At 44.0% G+C, this 20,330-nt stretch overlaps 2 protein-coding genes across 5 annotated transcripts; one reads left to right on the plus strand and one right to left on the minus strand.

Annotated features, from left to right (window-relative positions):
- Positions 1-685: 685 nt before the first annotated feature.
- Positions 686-7,334, minus strand: mocos (molybdenum cofactor sulfurase). The gene is made up of 15 exons (XM_076286156.1): positions 7,095-7,334; positions 6,577-6,666; positions 6,330-6,396; positions 5,325-5,972; positions 5,030-5,106; positions 4,506-4,705; positions 3,946-4,062; positions 3,441-3,845; positions 2,917-3,079; positions 2,649-2,736; positions 2,411-2,535; positions 2,078-2,177; positions 1,832-1,973; positions 1,619-1,723; positions 686-1,018 (listed from the first exon to the last, which is right to left on the minus strand). Exons 1-15 carry the CDS (start codon positions 7,204-7,206, stop codon positions 896-898), a joined length of 2,562 nt encoding a protein of 853 aa, XP_076142271.1. The 5' UTR covers positions 7,207-7,334; the 3' UTR covers positions 686-895.
- LOC143124543 (poly(rC)-binding protein 3) lies at positions 7,330-19,051 on the plus strand. 4 transcript variants are annotated; one of them, XM_076286159.1, is made up of 14 exons: positions 7,330-9,049; positions 10,113-10,155; positions 10,879-11,011; positions 11,808-11,831; positions 11,973-12,005; positions 12,214-12,330; positions 12,538-12,669; positions 13,360-13,488; positions 13,811-13,900; positions 14,982-15,023; positions 15,549-15,624; positions 16,486-16,538; positions 16,778-16,947; positions 18,635-19,051. In XM_076286159.1, the coding sequence occupies exons 3-14, from the start codon at positions 10,928-10,930 to the stop codon at positions 18,669-18,671; spliced, it is 987 nt and encodes a 328-aa protein (XP_076142274.1). In that variant the 5' UTR covers positions 7,330-9,049; positions 10,113-10,155; positions 10,879-10,927; the 3' UTR covers positions 18,672-19,051. The 4 variants fall into 4 exon arrangements, with proteins under 4 accessions (XP_076142274.1, XP_076142273.1, XP_076142272.1 ...); XM_076286158.1 differs by lacking the exon at positions 18,635-19,051 and adding an exon at positions 17,494-18,628 and having other exon boundaries at positions 10,872-11,011; XM_076286157.1 differs by lacking the exon at positions 18,635-19,051 and adding an exon at positions 17,494-18,628.
- The last annotated feature ends 1,279 nt before the right edge of the window (positions 19,052-20,330 follow it).

Genomic DNA, 20,330 nt, shown 5'->3' on the forward strand with positions numbered 1-20,330 from the left:
ATATTTTTGGATGTCATACTACACACCATATTTGGAGGAGAAATGGCACTGTGCAACACCCTAAAAATATCCTATCAACAGTGAGGTTTGGAGGTGGTGGCATCATGGTGTGGGCTGTTTTTCATCTCATGGTACTAACAGACTTCATACAGTTGAAGGAATGATGCATGGAGTCATTTTGTTCCGGGAGAATCTTTACATCCACCAGGATGATGAGGATGAGACATGGCTAGACCTTCCAGCAGGACAAGTATCCAAACCATTCAGCAAAGGAAACTCTCAATTGTTTTCAGAGAAAGGAAATCGAGGCCCTGACTTCAATCCAATTGAACAGTTTTGTAAGTTCAGGATTCACAAGAGGGACCCCTGGAATCTTCAATATTAAATGACTATCTGTTTAAAATAATGGGCCAAACACACACCAGAATACTGTGACTGATTAGTTTCGTCATACAGGAAATGCCTTGAAGCTGTCATTACGAATAAAGGCTTTTCCACAAAGTATTTAAGAAATTTCAGCAGGCGTGTTCAATACTTTTTTCCTGTATCATTCCACTTTATTACACATAACTCTACCTATGGACTTTAATGTTTGGATTTTTTATATGGGTGGATTATCTGAGTTAATACTAATGTCTGGTGAAAATTTCATGCAAATAGCCTCATTGGAAGTATACTTACTGAAAAAAATGTTGACGTGTTCAATATTTATTTCCCCCGCTGTATAGCAAGGCACAGCGTGCAGTTTCTGAGGACTGACACAGGAGGCGCTGGCTTCGTACATCTGCTCCATAGTCTCCAAAAGTAACCATAATGCATGAGCATCATCTCTACAGAGTTTGTTCAGCTAAACTCTACACCTACCAAGCGCATACCATGCCCAAATTAGATCCTATTAAGATTTAAGAAGTTCCATGATTGTCTTATTTGGAGATGTGATGGGTGACCCAACGGAGAGTGTGGTGATTGCATTGGCGCCTGCCATTGACTGATGGAGTAAATAAATACCAAAGGTGACCTGGGAACAAAAGTATTAGTAAGAATATTACTGTGGGCTCAAAGAAAACTGTGCCAAGTAAAAAGAGTGGAATATTTCTCATGGCTGCAGGTAATTGAGCCATTAGTTCTCAAACCATATAGCTTTCAGGCAAATGAATAGATACAAGATATTCTGATAACACATTTTTTTCAAACTGAAGGGGAATAATGGAACAAAACAATATCAATCCAAATGGAAAAAGCAGAGACACTCAGGGACAGAGATGTCTTCTGAAACTCACAGGAGTCACAGCTCTACAGCCGGGCAGACACTGCCATTCTGGCCCGATTTTAGCCCAGATTCAATCGGTCATAACTAACTTTAGAATTGGGCCGACTTACAATCCGATTAGTCGAGCAGTTTGAGCAGGCTCATGTAACATCACAATTAATGTTCCATCTTAAGGCTGATCCTATTAGATTTCTGCCATATCAAAAAATGAAGTTGACCGTCTTTAAGTGTGAGTCGTTTAAACAAAATAGTACAGTGTCTGCCTGGTCTAAGGTGTAAAAAGTCGGTCTGATACATCAGAAATCAAGTGAAGTTTCACACGTCATTCCTGACCATCAGTGCACCTACCTTCCCCTGGCGAAAGTCAGAGAGGGACTTCAGAGGTTCCTGGCTTCTGGCGCTGGTTTCCTGATCAATGCCGATCATCTGGCACCGACCACATCTGCCTGCCACCTAGGAAAACACTGCCCATCAGAGCAAGAAGGAAACTAGGCCCCCTCAATACTCACTTCCCGCAGCAACGACAGATGTAGGGTGTGATTTAGTGATAAACAATCTCACCTGAAATGTGGTGTTTCCAATCATTAAACTGGACCAGTCATCTTCCTCGAACGGATTGGTTGCCGACACAACCAAATTGGCACGGAAGCGGGCTATGAGCTGCTGCATGCTGATTGCCTGGGGGGTGCTGGGATCGTCCAGTCTTTTCCCCGATGATTGGCCAACCATCAGGGGGGAGACAGAAGTTGTAATTATAGTGTTCTACATGCACAACTGTGTCTATGCATGAATGGCATGTTGGAATACCTGCCACTGATTTGCTCCTGCAGCATGGCCACGCTGTCTCTGTTGATGAGTAGGTACTGGGCCTCATTCACTAAGGATAGGGCAGCAGGACCATCCCCCACTACAGGACATTGAAATCATGGAGTCATTGTTCCGAATTATCTATTGATAACCTAACTGATTATTTTAAAGCATAAGGTACTGTATATCTTGTTTAAACTAAAGCCAACTTCACAAAATAAATGGAGTTTTGTATTAGTGAAAACTGGATATACTGTTTGTTGTCTATTGTCCAACATTCTATATTAAAATTTCTCTCTCCCAGTATTTGACAAAACTGACAAGTACATATACCATTTTCTGAAGAAGTTTTCATCTTGCGAATAAACTCAGAGTTTTGTTTGATCAGGCGACAAGGCTTTCCAAGGAACTCCGAGAACCAGGATGCAGCTTCATCTCCACAATCTACTGTCTGCACCCTGGAGAAGGAGCGCAAAAAAACAGGTTTGACAGGTTTGCCTTACACTGTACATACTGATTTAGTCTCGCTGAGGAAGAAAAAAAATCATGAATGCATGTTGAGTCATCATACCTGTCACCACACACTTTACTTTGACAAGCCTTCTGACTGTGCTTCCGCTCCTTCAAGTCCCCAAGTGGCACAGTGATGCTGCTCATCCCTATGACAGAGATTTCACCACATTCACAGCAACAAATAGTTGTCATATTTGAACAACTGTGTAAACATAATGCATGTTTCTATAAAGGCAGGAGAAATGTAGTTATTTGTATTGTGTCTCAGCAGTGGAAATCGCTATTATTCATCCCGGGCACAACAGTGTGGTGCTTTGCTGCTGCACCTGGGGCCTTGATGTGGAGTGCATTGGAGGCCAGGGAGACTTGGGGCTGGACCTGACACAGCGTGGGCTCCCTCTTCTGGCTTAGGCACACGCCGTGCTCGTTCACCACCATCCACGTGCGGTCATACAGCAGGCCCACAGGCCCCACACCCCACTCCTTCACCTTGACAAGGCAGCAGCAGCAGCAACAGCAGCAACAGCAGCAGCAACAACACGCTTTACCAATCATACCTCGTAAGCCTTCTGCACAAGTACACATCCATGCGTTGTATCTTTTCTCACATGGCATTGAGGCATGACATCATTATCATTACCCTTAAGAGCCTAATGATCCAAATTATCCTAACAGTAGGCAAGATTGTAGGTTAACCCATGTAAGAGGACATACTCACTGAACTGCACTGCACATTATTCAAGTGTAATGTCTTATTATACAGTACTTTCATACTTCTTTTATTTTTTCCGTTATACTTAAAACGGCAATTTAGCACAGTTGCATACCTCAGGTATGCAAGGTAACATACCTCAAATGCTGCACAGGACTTGATGGGGTAAATAAATATGTTGGTCAATGTCTGGAAGCTATTTTTCTCTTCACGTCTCTTGGGCGTTCGGATCATAATCTCTCCTCCATTTGTGCTTGAGATTAAAGAGGGAGCTGTCTCCCCCTGGTCTGCCTGGTGACCAAGCTGTCCATTAGATGGTAAGGAATTGAAGTGCCCCACAGTGTTCTCAACAGGGACAGCTAATTTTAGCCTAGCCAGCCTTTCCTTGTCCACTCTCAACGGCTTATCTGTGAAGCAGTTCACAATGAAACTCAGGAATTTCTGGCAGTCTTCAAACGTGGACATGTATCCAAAAGAGATGCGCACTGATCCAGTCGGTCGGCCGTCCACAAGGTCAATATTGTCTCCACATATGTGGCCAGCCTTGGCAGATGAAACCAACATGGGGAAAAAAAACAGTGGTGTCATTTCTGGAGCCAATCTTATCATGTTTGCTGTGAACACTCTGAACATAGTGACATACCTCCAAGTTCTCTTTCACCTCCTGATCACTGATGCCCAGAAACGACTGGCAGGCCCCTGTGTTACAGAAACAGCCTGTGCGTACATGGATATTAAAGAGACTGGCAAGTTTGTCCACCTAGGCACAAGAGAGAAAGAGAGCTCCGTAATGTCACATGCTGTTATGGGGGGATTTGGGGGCATTTTAGATTTCTTTAACCTAAAACTAGTCCGCTAACCTGCTAGAAACAGACCTGCTTTGCAAACACCTTTGACACAGCACAGCACTGATTAAAGCAAGCTAGCTTCTTGGCAACTATAAATTCTGACAATATATTTTGCGACAATGTGCTGTAAACGCCGTTCTTCCGATTTCACAGGATTCCCCACCCAGAGCAAAAAAACACCACCACCAGCACAGCGTCATCTGGGTGGCTAGAGGGAATGATGGGGTATTTCATCTCTCCTTCACACAACTACTACAATCAAAATGCCAACATAAACACAACTTCAAAGGGTAAAAAAAACTACATAGGTTACTTTATTTTACAGCACTTGGCTATCGTGTTGGAGAGAGCACACCTGAGAGTAGCCGACCGCTCTGCCGTGGCAGTCCAGCACGTTAAAGTTGAGAATGGCTCCCTGGGAGGCCGGGTCCTGGAACTCATTAGCACAGTAGATGTGGGCCACCGGCCTGCCGTTGCTATGCAGCAGGCTGGAGAGCATTACGTAGGTGTAGCGCGCCAGACCGAATGTATGCTGCTGGATCTTGACCATGCCTCCTGCAGACCAAATAAAGCTGTCATTCCCAGGGAAGCGCGCAAGCTGACAGCACAAGCACACACATGCTGAACGCTGCACACACTTGCATTATCACATGGCACTCCCGAGGCTTTTAGAAGCGGCGTGTTTTTTAATGAGCTAGGCTGGAGGAGAGAGTCTGCCGTTATGACACATTCACCACCACCTCCACAGGTGGCAGGGCGCTGCATTACTCATCAAATAATGGGGGAAATATTAATAGCGTTTCGTGGGGTGTGCAGAAATAAAAGAAAAGCCCTCGAACTGAGGGTTAGGGTTGTGAAAGTTCAGTGTCTGTTTAATACCTGTTAACCTCTGAAGAGCCTCAAAGCCATGATGGACAGAAATGATGTCCAGAAAAGAGATGGTGCCATCCTCAAACCTAAAAATCATGATACAACCCTTCATTAAAAAAATAACTAAATTTATATAATTTAAGGACAACTATACTGAAAACAAAAGCTACATAAGAATCAACGATGACATTCAGAATGAGTTGGATATTCTAAGCGCTGACTGCGTGGGAAGAATCTTAATGTGCTAGCGGAGTGGGAAGAAAGCGGCAGAACACTTTTAATTAGACGGCTGTTTGGCCTGTACCTGCTGGACACACTTGACTTGGGCACAAAATAATCCTCTCCTGCGAGGTAAGCTGCTGCCGTGCCCCCGCCGAAGTAGCCCTTCCGCAAGAGCGGCGCTGCCTCGTTCCGCACTAGTAGCGCGCCTAATCCTGTTGGAAAGCCGAACATCTTGTAGAAAGAGATGGGGATAAAATCGGCGGGGCATTCCCGCAGATCCAGGCCTGAGCAGCCCACCAGGCCGGCGGCATCCAGGAGGACGAGCCATCGACCTGGCCGCTCACACGCCGGATACAGGCGCCCCGTCTGCATGCCCCTTGCAAAGCTCAGAGGGTACTTCCTGCCTGAGAAGTTGCTCTGAGCTGGGTAACAGAAGAGGTGAGGGGTCAGGGACTCGTTTGCGTTCGTCGCCTGCGGCGGCTGTCTGGCTCGGCCCTCCACCTCGTGTGGCGAGACGGGGAGGGAGGTCACGCCGAGCTGGCTGCTCACCCCTCGGATGCCCACCACTGAAGTGTGGTTGTCGGTCAAGTAGCAAAAGTGGCTCGCTGGCTCTCCGCCACAGGCAGACCTCCAGGGAAAGCAGTCAGCCACAAGCCTGAGTGCTGCAGTGCTGCCTGAGGTGAAGATGACTGTGTACTCCTCTGGACTAGCGTTAAAGTGTTCCAGTATCCTGCAGGAGGAATTAACAACACCTTCAGATACAACAGGAACTCATTTTCAAAAATGTGCCATCGGCATCGTCTTAATTATTGCATTAGCTTCTACTGTGTGTTTTCCAGTACCCTACTAGACAAATAAACAGGTTTGGTTTTCAGTACATTAGGACAAAACAACTACAAAAGAAAGGATATATTCAGAATGTGCAGCTGTATACAGCAGGCGTTATATAAGATATGATCCAAATGTAAGGATATAGAGTATAGGCCTATCCAATGGGACGGAAATGGAATTAGTCTTTGCTTGTGTTCTGATTTATGCCATTTAAGAGAAGGCAGACTGGGGCAGGGGGATTAGTGAAGCCTTTTACCTGTATCTGACATGTTCCACGGTATCATGTGTCAGTCGACTGCTCAGATTGTGGCTATGGGGATTGCCTGAAATAGAACAAGCCTGTACATTCACATGGGTTTCTGAGGACTTTGTAGGTCAGTTTTCATATAACATCAAATAATATGATTTGATAGATTAATATATCACATCACAGACATACTGTGATATTAATTAATCATTAATTCAGGTATGATAGGTGACCATTTAATTTAAAGGTTATTTACCATAGACATTTCCCGTGAGATCTTGGTAGAAGGCTTTTATCTGTGATTCAGAAAAGAGCGTTGTTCCAGCATGATCAAGGTAAGTGATACCTATTCGAGAGAAAGGACATGAAAATGTTTGATCTTGAACTCGTCACCCCGCCTCCAAAAGCTATCCTGTATCAAATTAATATCATAGCAGTTTCTCTGAGAAAGACCGTTGCCTTTAATGCAATGTAATTAAAAGTCAAAAGAGGGCGCCCACTTGCCTCAAAGGAGATCAACTTTGAGAACGCAACGTAAACTGCAAATCATTACGAAACTTCAAAGTTGATAAATATGAAGACAAAATTATGTTCCAACGCACGGACTTGGAAAATGTTTACAAAAGGTCAGATCAAGAACAACACAGGAAGAGTCAGGTATGAATAGCAGCTACGTTAAATGACACAACACGATTGTAGAAATCAACGTAAGTTATTGATAAATTAATCCAATTCCAAATCCAACCCAAGGCTGTAAAACTACATATGACAGACCTTTCATTCTGCTGAATTCCTTTTCAATCATCTCTGGCAAATCAATGTCATATCCGTAAGACCCCCAGATATCCTGGTAACTCTGGAGTGTAAACATGTGTTCAAGCTCCATACTGGCATTAACGTGAACGTTACCTCCATATCTTTGAAAGTGACTGCATTAAGTTAGCCTTATTGCAACTTTAACCTCACAACTGTCACGTGTAGCCTAGCCAACAGGTTAGTCATGGTGAAACGCCAGAAACTCTCGGAGTTCAAAGTCCCTAACACAAAGACAAAACAGTGCTGTTGACAACCTTTTCAGAAATGTGTTTAAAATCAATCTCCACAGTGACAGGACAATTCGTGTTAGTTCCTTGTGATATCACAGATGAAGGACAAGCCCAGTAGCCTAAGTAAAGTAGTCGTTTTATGCACTTCGATAGATTCCACACTCTAAAAGGTAAATCTTTCGGGTTGGACACGCAGTGTGGATGGTCATTTAGGTGTTTCGGGAATAGATACGGCTACATACAGCCAGCAGTAAGTGGATGTTTCTATTGTACTCCTAATGGCCAACCTGTCAACTTCATTCAACTTTAAACAGCAGGGCAGTATATTGGCAGATCTTTGCTTGTGGCTTAGCAGATGGCCAAAGATTGACCCGGCTGATGACGGGTCACAACTAACACCAGTGCTAGAGGGAGTTTCTTCTTTTAGACTTAAAACAAATCCGAAAAGTATGAAGAATCAATACAAATCTGTGCAAGTCCCTCTTGACGGCTTGAAATGTCTGTCATCTGGTGAGAAAAGTAATGGAATATGTGAAGAAGAAGAAAATTAACAATGCACTAGGTTGTTGTACTTAATCCAGCCAGACACTATTATTGAAGCTGGGGTGTGATGCACATCTCTGCTGTGGTAAAAGCTATAGTGCCTCTACAGAACAGAGAAAAAAGCTGCTAAATTTGTGTCTCAGATACTTTGTTGCTGTTAAGTGCCCACGCATACTCTCTCTCTCACACACACACATCTGAAAGACATGGTTTCATAGAGATGACCAGTTACGCACGGTGGAGATAGAGTGATATGAGGTCCAGAGAACCCTTTGTGTGTTCCCATCCCAAGCAGCAGGCAGTAATTAAATATGCCACTTCTGCCTGACTGACTCATTTAGTTCATAATTTCACTGCTGTGCTGAATGCATCTCGCTCTGTTAAAAAGGACCACATTGTATTCGCAGGGCTGTGGCCTCATTAGTAGGGGCATTTGGTTTGGCGTGGGGGAGGGGGAAACTGTCCACAGAAACGTTGTGTCTCTTCATCACCATGATTCCCCAAGATCCGAAAGCTAGGATCCGCATAACTTTTGTGGAATTCCATTTTATCTCAATCTATCATTTCAGATTATTGCTGGAATGGTGTTGATGATTTGCACAACACACATCTTATATTATGCCTGATCATTTAAAAATAACTGAACTGTTACTTCTAAGCACCTCTCCATGGTGAGCCTCCAAAGCATAATTCAGATGATTACAGTAAATTATATTGTGGCGTTATACGTCACAGTATGATCAGACTTTGCCCAGTTTGAGATCTCGTTTCCATACTCCAAGACTTTCGATAGGAGCCAGCCAACTTTTTGTACAGTGGAGCAAACTGTAAGTGTTAAACACAACGAAGGACTGTAAGTTCACTTCCCCTAGTGCAGGGCTTATCAGAGGCTAAGCCAGGGGATGAAAAAAACAGCAAAGCCAGTCTCCCTCTAGCACGACTGCGGGCATAAGGCCATCTGTCCATTCTCTGAATACAACTGACAACAAAAGGGGGGGGGGGACTCTTCCCTCTCTCTCTCTCTCTCTCTCTCTCTCTGGAGCACTCCGACAGACACTGGACATACTCTCTCTCTGAGGGGGACGAGAAGGACGAGAGGAAAAAAGCAACCTACCGAAGTCTTCTGAAACGGCCCAGCAGGTCAGTTATGCTGAACTCTCCATGATAAACTAAATCCTTTTGACAGACTTACTTTGCAGGCCTCCAACAGCCTTAATGAGGCTTTCGGCCCACTCTGTGTTCCGCTAGAGAGTTCTTGTCCCGTCAAAAAAATCCTTAAAAAGGCTGAATTCATATATATGTACAAATAGAAGGTTGAGAAGTGTTTGCTGTCTGTTACTTGATTGCTTAAAAAAACATGACTTGAGTTGCTACTGTATCTGATCTTGCCTACTGAAGTGGAATATGACACATGATGGACAAACAAAGACGCTTTTGAAGTATTACTTTTTGGTCTCATATTAGCATTCAATTTATTTCATCTCTTTATGTAGAAATCATTGTTAGTGCTCAACAACTCTCCTTTCATTAAAGAAACAAGACAGCTTGAGAATTGCTCCAAGTCATGGATTTAGGATTTGTGTGGTGCTTGGAATTTTTCTGATTCCTTTGCAAGATTTTGTACCTTGTTTAATGTCGATGACTGTTTTAATCCTGAGGCAAATATACAAAAATGACAAGGGGAAAAATGATGTATGTTTGTTATCAGCATTCTATCTGTATTCATTAGTGTTATATTATATGGGTGCTGTGTTTTCAAAGTGGCGAGTGGGTGCTGACATGCTGGAGGAGACAGAAGTGGGTCAAAAGGGTTTTAGCATTAGCCAAACAAATCCTGGCCTATAGGATTAGGCCCTCGGGTTGCGTTGGGTTTGATGCATTTACCTGATAGAACTACACAGAGAGAGAGGAAGGCCACACAATGAAATGGGTTCCTCCCAATATGCCTAGCTTTTATTTATGTTGACCAAAGATTAATGCATTTGGCATACATTGAGGGTAGCCATGGAAGGAAGCATAGGTATGATGTATTACTAATGGATTATATTAGTGTTCGCGCTTGGTCATAAGCCTTTGGCCTGTTGTGGGCTGCAGTGCTGATTGATTGATTTTCAAGATAAATTCTGATAGCCTATATCTTTTTGAAAATTTTTAATTCATCATATGTTGAGAGGATTATAACTGAGATGAGTCTCTATTCCAGATATGCCATGGAGATAGAGCATACAGCACGTCTTGGGATCTATGTGAGTATCATATGAGCAATCTAAAGGCAAAAAGGATGTTTTCCGTTTTTGAGAGAAATGTTTTAAAAATGAACACACTGATTGATGGACGGCCCATAGTGGCTACAGAACATGCACACTGAACACCCCTGTGTTCAGCTTCAGCTAAGCGTTGGTGAAGCTCAGACATGTGAATTATCACCAGTGCAGACAGCAAAGAGAACGCTTGTGAAACGAGAACAGTGCGACATTGTGCTCTTTTGGTGCCATATTAGCAGCATCTTATTAGATATGGTCACACTGGCATCACTTGATCCCAAGACCCAGCAGGAGACAAACAGCCCCCTTTGTGTCATGTGTAAGCACATGTTGTCACACTAGTTCTATTTATCTGGAACCAATGGAAGGATCTCGTGTGTGGATTGAATCAGGGGCAGACCCTCGCTCACTCCCATTTCCAACTAAGAAGTCAGTATCATGACCAGCAACTTATGGCAACTGTATGTATGTGGATTATTCTTCCCTTCCATGTTAAACAGGCTTAGAAAATGACATCAAGTGAGACAGAATGATGCGGTAACAATGTAGTTTGTGTTTGTGCATGACGCTGTGCTTCTGGATTGTTCTGTCATGTATTTTATTCCTCTCTCTCTTTCTCTCTCTCCCTGTCTGTCTGTCGGTTGTTCTCTGTGTGTGTGTGTGTGTGTGTGTGTGTCTTTGTGTGTAATGTTTGTGAGTGAGTAGTGTGTATCTTTGTGAGGCTGTGAGAGGAGCAACTTCGTTGTCGTTGAACATGAATATTAACGATCCTGAGGGTGGAGCCTTGGATGGCGGATTGAACGTGACCCTAACGATACGTCTGCTGATGCACGGCAAGGTGAGACCACGGAACTTGCTTTTGCCCTCTTAAACTCCAGCATGAGAAGTATAGCCAGCCCTGGTTCTCCTGCTGAGAGGATATGTGCCCTCAGAAAGAGAAGAGCTGTGACCAGACAATCATGTGACGTTTCCCATGTGGTCTGTTATTATAGAATAATTGTCTGATCATGACATTACTTTAGATTCAGTCATGTTATGACACATCAGATTCATGCCATAACTTGCAACCTGGATCAACCGTATCAAGTGCTAATGGAGCTGCTCAGCCACGTTTACAAGATATCAGCTTTTGACCTGCATGGTGCCGGGTATATTGTTAAAGTAGCGCTACGCTATCAGCTTACATACCACGCAGCATACCACATGCCATTAGAACAAGTGTGTGTGTGCTCATTGTTAGTCTTAGGCTTGTGACAGTGCCTGTCATTTGTAGGACTAGTTAATATTCAGAGAGGTCCAACATGTGAGACACCTCTCCTCGGCGTGATCATGGCACCCTATTAGCAGCTCCTGAGGATGTTTGTTATGTGTCACTGGAGCTAAATTAGTTTCGTTTAATCATCCTTAAAATATTAGCATAGCAAATCACAGTGGAGGGGAGAACGTTATGTGCCTTGGGGCCCCATGGTTCCAATGTATTAGCTGTCAAAGAGGGCAATTCCAACCTTTCAGGAAAAGAACTCATGTAAGAGGCTCAATGGAGTGAGTTCAGAGTGATTGGCGCCAGAGGTGTGTTCATAAGTCCCTCAGTCAGAGTCTCTAAGTAGTCATCATTTCCTTCTTTTCATTTTCAGGAGGTTGGTAGCATCATTGGAAAGGTATGTACAAGACCTTGTTTGAGGCAGTCATATGTTCACATCCATTAGATATAAATAAATGTTATTTATTAACTCTATTTATTACAGTTATTTTTTGTTTTCTTGTATCTTATATTGCTTTCCCCATGTTTGCTCTTTCAGAAAGGAGAAACCGTGAAAAAGATGAGAGAAGAGGTACATTTCAAATTATTTTAGTTATGTGTTGTGACAGAAAAAAGGCCTTTGTAATTCACATAACACAGAGGTAACTCTTTCTCATGTATATGCGATAGCTTTAGGCTAAGCTCATGAAATAATAAAGACGAAAGGGTTGAACCTCAGCAATTAGGCTGGCAGTCTGCGAATGCTCTACGGCTGTATAAATTTGTGCCTCTGTTGTCAGAGTGGAGCTCGGATTAATATATCTGACGGCTCCAGCCCCGAGAGGATTGTCACCATCACAGGAGCTTCAGAGGTCATCTTCAAAGCTTTCGCCATGATCGCCGAGAAGTTTGAAGAGGTAGGTCATATTCTTTATCAATTTTTCCCACTTTTTGTCCCATTTGTCCCCGGTGTCATATCATGTGCATATAATGTGCAGGTATGTTAGTAGGGTTTTGCATGTACTCCTTTGAACTGAATGGCTCGGAGGGGAAGAGCTCCCCACTTGTTCTGGGGAGTGTTTTTGGCACGCTCATGTTTCATTGTCTCATTACTGTTATTTTAGGACATAAACGCCTGCATGATAAACAGCACGGTGACCAGCAAACCTCCTGTGACGCTGCGTCTGGTCTTCCCAGCCAGCCAGTGTGGATCGCTCATAGGCAAAGGGGGCTCCAAGATTAAAGAGATCAGAGAGGTAAGCACAGTATAGATCTGTTGTTTTGCATCGAGTCATTAATTGAATCCAAAATAGAGCGCTTCTTTTGACCCTGCTATCCCGCAGGGGTTAAAAACAACCTGGGCCTCTTGTTCTCCTATTTAAGGACTGCTTCGTCCTTGAGCTGGACAGCTACTGCTCTAGCTATTCCTACCAAATAATCTGCTCACAGTCTTAATGGATGTTTAATGACTAGAATTGGATACAGACACCCCACTTTGTCTCACTTAAATTCATTGGACCATGTGCATTGAAGACCAATGTACAGTAAGGACCTTTCAGCCACTTCATTTTTTTTGTTTGGTTCAAATTGGTCCTATTTATTTCAGGATATGAGCGAAATAGTTGACTTAATGCCAGCCTAGAATGCCTGCCTAGGACACTGTGACCCAGGAGGGCAGAAATAGATGAATATATAAATAGCTGAATGGACCACGGTATGAACTGCCAAGCAGAATGTCCTGAATAGTTGCATGTCTTATTGTGGTTTAAAGCCACAGCATGTTTAAATGAACAGTTGTGGAAGGCCTGCCATATGGGCATTGTTTGGGGGCTATAAATAGACGGTGCTATAAAAATTCTGAGCGGTGGCTAGGATCACTCAACAGTGGGGTCTCAACTGGCTCCTCAGAGTCCTGGTTTCACGTTCCTGTCTGTGCTGTCTTGCAGACCACTGGTGCCCAGGTCCAGGTGGCCGGCGACTTGTTGCCAGACTCCACGGAGAGGGCCGTGACCGTGTCTGGGACTCCCCATGCCATCACTCAGTGCGTGCGCCACATCTGCACTGTCATGCTGGAGGTAAGGGAGGCCGGGCACTCCTCAAATGAAAGCCAACACGCCTGGTGCTCTCCCCCCGCTGCCTTTGATGTGTCCTCGGAGCTTGAGTGGCACGGACAGGCTTGCATGAGCCAATCCTCCACACTAAACAAAGTGGAACCCTGAAATAGCCAAATAGCTGCCCAGGTTGGCGTCACCAAGGGACTGAGCACAGGGTTGATGATCGGCCCCACTGGGACTGCTACTTATTAACTATGTGGGCAGTTCATTCAAATTGTCCACGTGAGGGAATGCATGAATTGTTAATGTTTGTTTTTGCTGCGTGGCTCTTGTTGTTGTCCAGTCCCCACCCAAAGGAGCAACGATTCCGTACCGGCCCAAGCCATCGCCTGCAGGGCCTCACACTGTGATAGCGCAGCCACATGCATCTGCAGTGAGTATCCTCATACTTTATTCAGGCACATTTCAATATTTATTTAGAATTGTGCATCTCATTTGAATAAGAATGTGTTTTCTGAACTAGCAGACCAGGTCCTGGTTCATTTCGACAGCCATTTTTGTACACAAAAACACATGAGTCTCTCCTGACACTGACAAATGTAAATAGGATTTGGGTTTAGGGTAAGGTGCTAGTTAGGATTAGTGCTAGGTTTTGTCGATTAGGTCATCCTCAAACCATCAGTCTTAAAGCCGCTAGTTTTCACTGGCCAGTGTTGTGCTGTGATAATTATAGTCATGAGGTCAGTTCGGTTGTGTTATTTACAATGGCATGTATGAACTCACTAGACAGATGGTTGAGTCACGTATTGGAAAAGCCACGGCAAATAGGCTAATTATGTTCAGGAACAAGTATGTTTTCCTGTGACGGGAATGATAAATGTCTGGCTGGGTTTGGAAAGGTTAGTGGTGTGATGAAGCATAGATGCAGAATGCTGCTGATTATAGTTTTCTTTGTCCCTGCAGAAAAAGGCAAATGGAAGCTTATGCAACCTCTCCTCTTTGACGTGACATAATACAGCTATTTCTCTGTTGGGAGAATAACTCACATCCATGTTTATGTCCAGGGGACTTTTTTGTGTATTTTCTGGGGAAGAGAGAGGGCAATTGTAACCTTTAGACTAACTGCTAGGACTCAGAGGTTAATGTGGTGCAAAGGGGGGAAATGCCCACTAGGAGAAGAGCTGTTTCCTATAGCCATGTGTAATGATTTACATGTTCATTTCTCTGTATGCTCTCATATGCATATCACAGTTTCAGAGTGACAGGTCCTCTTTAGGGATACGTCAGGGTAGGCAAATAGCCCATTTGTTGTGAGTGACACCTGGTGGTAGTGGTAAAAGTGGTCAGCACAAACCAGCTTAGAATCATTTTCACATCTGTGTGTCTTCTGGATAACGTCTGGATAAGCCTTGTGTCCCAACATTCTAGTCACTAAAAAATGAAATTCTGTTAATTAAACCCACTGTCCCATTGTATCATTGTGATCAACATTATGTCTTTTTGTTCCTCCGCAGGCCTTCGCAATGCCAGGGCAGTATGCCATTCCACATCAAGATGTGAGTGCAGTCCCCATGGCACTCCTAGTGCCCTCTGACATCCCACTCCAAAGTGTCACCAACCCCAAGCCCCAGCCAATTCCTCTCCCAAACAGCCACCACCATTACCACCACCACTTCCCCATGGCATCCTGCATGGAGTTCCACCCACAATGCTACTGCCAATGCCCCCAGCCCTGACCTTACTGACCACATGTAACTCTATAGCTTCTTCTGTTCAGCCAGAATTGGCCCAGAGAAGATTTCCCTCCCAGCCAAACATGCCCACCGAACTAACACCATACAGTCCTAGCACTCGACACTCTGTACTAACACCCACCCTCTTCATGTCATGTTTAGAGCCCGTCCTTGTTTTAACAGAATCAGATGTGGATACTGTTTCTATGGCAGACTCTGTTGGGGAGGAGGAGGCCGAAATGGGACTAACACTGTACAACCAAAAGATTCTGTTCTGTAGCTTTCAGTGTCCACTGGGATAATTCCATTTGATTGGTTAGTTTCTAACATCCCTTCCTGCCCCTGCAGTTGACCAAGCTTCACCAGTTGGCTATGCAGCATATTCCCCTTACCTCCCTTGGGCAGAACAACCCTACCTTCCCTGGTACGTACCCAAAGCTCCCTGGGGAAGTCCATATCTCCCTCTCTGTCTTTCCCTTTGTCTCCTCTGTCTCCCTCTCTCTCTCCCTCTGTCTCCTTGTCTTCACTCTGTCTGTCTGTCCACGTCAAACAAATCAATCATTTATTTGAGCTCTGGAGCTCAGGGCTTTAGCCAGAGGGCATCATGTAGGCTAATCAGGATTGTCAAAAAGATGTACTTTGTGACAACATCATGGACACAGAATTCATACAGTCCATTTGGTTGATATTTGGAGTGGTTGATATTTGCATTTCATAGTGAATAGCGATATTCTTTTGCATTATTAGTAAAACAAGTCTAAAGAGAAAACTTTACTGCCACCGTTTTACCACTTAGTCATTACTATGCATGCCCTATATTAACACATTCTAGATTTATGCACAGCAGGCAACAAAGGCATCAGCATGAAAACTGTTTTTAAAGTTCCCTTTTATGTCATGTCCTCCAAAGCAACCCTAACTTATTCCACCCCATATCCTCTACCTCTTCAACAACTCTCACAGAAATGCATAATGTCCTGGTTTTTTTCTTTTTCTGGGAAAAAATGTTCTGGGAAAATATAGATATGTATGTTTCTACAGAGGTTTTTAAGAAGGCCAGTTTTACTGAAGCTGTAATTCTGTTATTCTGGTGTAATGTAGCTTAAACTTGTGTATATATTGGCTATAGCTATTACATGCAGATATATGTATGTATTGCAGCTATTACATTAGTTCCATGTATTGACATGTATGACAGAAGGAATCATCCCATACATGACTGTGATGTGTTTATTGACTGTGTGCTTTGCCATGTATTACTGTTTGCATGTCTCTCCTTACATAGGTATGGAAGCTGCCATGCCTACGAGTTCTCATGAGCTGACCATTCCGAATGATGTAAGCTACTATCTGCATATGTTCATGCTTGAAAATATCTGTCAAATATGAATCATTACTGCCTTGTGTGTCCAGTTTCATTATTTTGTAAATCATTGAAGTGGGTCACCATCATCACTAATTCGTTTAAATCTTGTCTTTTTGAGTTGAATTGTGATCATCGTCCAAAAAATGTGTCAGCCTCTTCATCTCTCATCACATTTGCTCTCTTCTTTTCACTTTGCTGTCTATTCTGTCAGTTCATTGGCTGCATAATCGGCAGACAAGGAAGCAAAATCAACGAAATTCGCCAGATGTCGGGTGCTCAGATCAAGATCGCGGGGGCCACAGATGGCTCAGCTGTGCGCCATGTCACCATCACAGGCTCGCCTGCCAACATCAGTGTGGCACAGTACCTCATCAACGCCAGGTAGGGGCTTTGCGCGATCCAAATCTAGCTTGGGGAAGACAGTCATGCTCTGCAAGACTTGCTTCAGCTACTTAGAACAAACAGTCTGTGTAAGGTTGCTGGAAATTAATTGTTAGACCCATACTGATTTTGCTTGGTTATTACACGCATATGAGTGGTAAATGTAATGCATAAATCATTTTTGGGGTGAGACACTGGGTCCTGCATCATAGATATAGACTAGAGATCTGCTCAAAGATTCTCACCCATTTCTGTGCTCCTCAGCCTATTAATACTCATCATGGCATGTGAAACCCTTTTTTTATGAGTTTTCCTTGTAACACATAACATTCCCGTGTTGATTCTTCTTTTTTTCATTTCTCTCACCCCTTTCTCCCAATCTATCCCCCCCTTTTTTCCTCCTCTCTCCCTTTGGAATTCATCTTCTTTTTCTCCATAACCTGTTCTGTTAACCCTCCTCTTCTCTCCCCCTCTCCTCACCTCCCTCCCTCCCTCTCTCCTGATCTCCCCCCTCCCCTCCCCTCCCTCATCTGTGTCTGTTTGCAGCTTAGAGATGGCTAAACTCAGCATCCAGGCCGCTTCCTCCTCCACCACTCCCGTTGACCTGAACATGGGCTTCTCCCAGTCCGCCTCTCCCACCCCCACCTCCATGGCTGTCCTGGCTGCCTCAGCCGGGGCGGCCTCCCACGCCCTTAACGTGCACTCCCCCTCCACTCTCTCCACCATCCCCAGTGCCCACTACGCCGTCCCCGTCTCCAGCCTGCTTGGCATGAAAACCATGCCCCTGCTGGCCGTGCACGCTGCAGCCTCCTCTGGTCTGCCTCCAGGCCTCAATCCTTACACCACAAAGATCCCCACCGCCGGCTTCAAAAAATCCGACCGCCAGAAGTTTGCTCCCTATTAATGAGCACACACACACAAACACACACACACACACACACACACGCATCCTCAGTCGCTAGTTCCCTGTGGTACTGTGTTTGATTTTGCACCAATCCTAACTTGAAGTTCTCACCAATCTATGCAGTATAATGCAATGAGAGAGGATGGAGATGAATCAGGGGAACAGCATGCTAGGCTCTTTTAATCATCCTCTGCACTCCCTCTTTGTGTCTCACTTTTGAAGTGTCAGGTCTCCATATTTTGTTCTACTACACTGTATGAGTGCACACAAGTGTGTATGTATGTTTCCTTGTGCATACTGGTGTGTGGGTTTGCATGCACTGGAGCTATGTTACCTTGAATGTCCAAAATCTTTAATCTTTTCAGTGTGACATCTCATCAGCAGGGTTGCTGCCAGTTTCTAACATTGTCATAACGTTGTAATGCTCTCATTTCCAGGCGCATTTAATACGCATGCCATGGTAACGTGGGTTGTGTTGTGGTTCAATTGTGTGTGTGTGTGTGTGTGTGTGTGTGTGTGTGTGTGTGTCTGTGTGTGTGTGTGTGTGTGTGTGTGTGTGTGTGTGTGTGTGAGTGTGTATGGAGAATCGGTTTGGACGTATGTGAGGGGGCGTGTCTTCATCTGAAAAAAAAAAAGTGTCTCAAACTACTGAAACTCTGACCTTTGGAGCTGTGATGATTATGATGATGTACTGCAACATTCATGGTAGACTTCAGCAGACCATCTGGATTGAACGGCATTCTGCTCTTCTGTCCCTCTCTGATCTCCCCCTCTCCCCCGTAGGCTGTCCTCTGTGGTAGCTGGCCTGGGTGTGCTTTAGTTGTACAGCACACACAGTTACACATTAATCTCCTGACTGGATTAGCCCACAGCCAATTGGGATTCTTACGGACTTGAGACTTCTCACGAATGTCTAGCAAACAAACATGTGCATTCCTGAACTGATTTGAGAGAAACGGAAAAAAAAAGAAAAAAGAAAATACATCTGTCAATGTCCTGTTTTCTTTTCTTTCAGTACTCGAGTATTTGTGATGTGTAGAGGGTACAAAATGGAGACAGGCTTGTTTTACTAGTTTTGATTTTAAGCCATTCTTGTTAATATTGTCATGTTTATATTGTACTGTAAAAGTGTGCTCTTGCTTGTTGTTATAGTATTGAACACAGGTTACTGAATTAAACTGTGGCAGCTTTTTATGAGAACAAAAACATTGTCTTGTCATCTTGTTTTGAACAGAGGTTTTAGACATTTAACTAATACTGCCTCTTTGGCAATTCATGTTATTAGTTGAGAGCATCTGAATGTTTTGTATTTGATGTTGAGCTCTGCTAACTGATGTCATCTAAGTGGGGGTGTCTGGGGTGGGGGTGAGGGGATTAGGTATTTGTCTCAATAGGATTTGTGCTGATGGTGCACACGGACTTCTGCATTGCTGCATTCCTCATGAATTATTCATCAGGTGCAAAAGTCTATTTTAGGGAAAGCAAGCACTTTTTTTAGGAACTGGGCTCTTATTTGTGCACTAGTTTGTGCTGGCGAGGGAGTGCATGATGATCATTTCACTGAGACTGCCTGTCTGTCACCTTAACTTCAGTGCATAAGGCAACATTGTAATCCATCCTAGTCAAAGTATAAGTAGGGATTTTTAAAGTCGAAATCAATCACAACAAAAGTCATCCACAGATCTTTGACAAGACCGATACTTAGTAGCCACTGGGGGACTTAGGTGATTATAAGATTATTAAATTACAAAGTACTCATCCTTATCAAATCTTGGTTCTGCATCTCTGCCTCTGAAAAATATTACAATCGCTAATGGATTTTTTTTTCTTTTTTGATCAGGATTCACCTGTTGATGTAATTCATTTACATTGCAATGCTTTCCTAGATGACATTACACCATAGTGGGCCCATGCTGAGTGTCCTAGAATGAGCTGTCCATGTCCAGCTCACGGACTTGCCTCTAAAACATTTATCAGTTCCTCAACCCAGCAACTTTTTACAGAGCCAGGTGATGCAGGACTGCAAGGCCCTGAAAAATCGCCTTGCACAAATCCACTGGAAACACCAATGAACTTTGCTTCACCTTCCACTCCAAAATATCCCCCACAGGTGCCACATTTTTTTTTGTCTAGATGTTCACTGGAGCATGCTTCCAGGAAAAGCTATTAGCATGGCCATCTCCTCAGAGCTCTGCTCCCAAGTCCAACTGGGCTCAAGATGCAGAGGACCAGGACTTTTTGAAATGCATCCTGGCAGACAGACAATAATAAATAACAAGACCGTGACCCTAGACCTGCAGTGGGTACATGGCTACTACAGATTATGTATGTTTGCCCAGTGCATTGCCGGATTACTGTTGGGATTAATCAATAGTTAATAAGCGTAGAGGTGCAAAAAAGGAAGGGGGCCGGACAGCAACGCCATGTCAGAGAGGGAGGGAATATTGTCTCAGCAGTAGACCTACCGTAACATTGCCAT

This window comes from Alosa pseudoharengus, unplaced genomic scaffold, assembly GCF_046254945.1.
Source record: "Alosa pseudoharengus isolate Yale_2024_CS ecotype anadromous, Long Island Sound unplaced genomic scaffold, YU_APseudo_1.1 YU_APseudo_1.1_scf_15, whole genome shotgun sequence".
Taxonomy (NCBI): domain Eukaryota; kingdom Metazoa; phylum Chordata; class Actinopteri; order Clupeiformes; family Clupeidae; genus Alosa; species Alosa pseudoharengus.

Coding starts and splice junctions, on each gene's coding strand:
- mocos (XM_076286156.1), bottom strand. CDS start 7,206: ATGGAGCTTGAACACATGTTTACACTCCAGAGTTACCAGGATATCTGG. Junction 4,706..5,029: donor GGCTCTTCAGAGGTTAACAG/GTATTAAACAGA, acceptor TTTGGTCTGCAG/GAGGCATGGTCAAGATCCAG. Junction 3,846..3,945: donor AGGTGAAAGAGAACTTGGAG/GTATGTCACTAT, acceptor TCATCTGCCAAG/GCTGGCCACATATGTGGAGA.
- LOC143124543 (XM_076286158.1), top strand. CDS start 10,928: ATGAATATTAACGATCCTGAGGGTGGAGCCTTGGATGGCGGATTGAAC. Junction 15,024..15,548: donor ATGCCATTCCACATCAAGAT/GTGAGTGCAGTC, acceptor CTGCCCCTGCAG/TTGACCAAGCTTCACCAGTT. Junction 15,625..16,485: donor GAACAACCCTACCTTCCCTG/GTACGTACCCAA, acceptor CTCCTTACATAG/GTATGGAAGCTGCCATGCCT.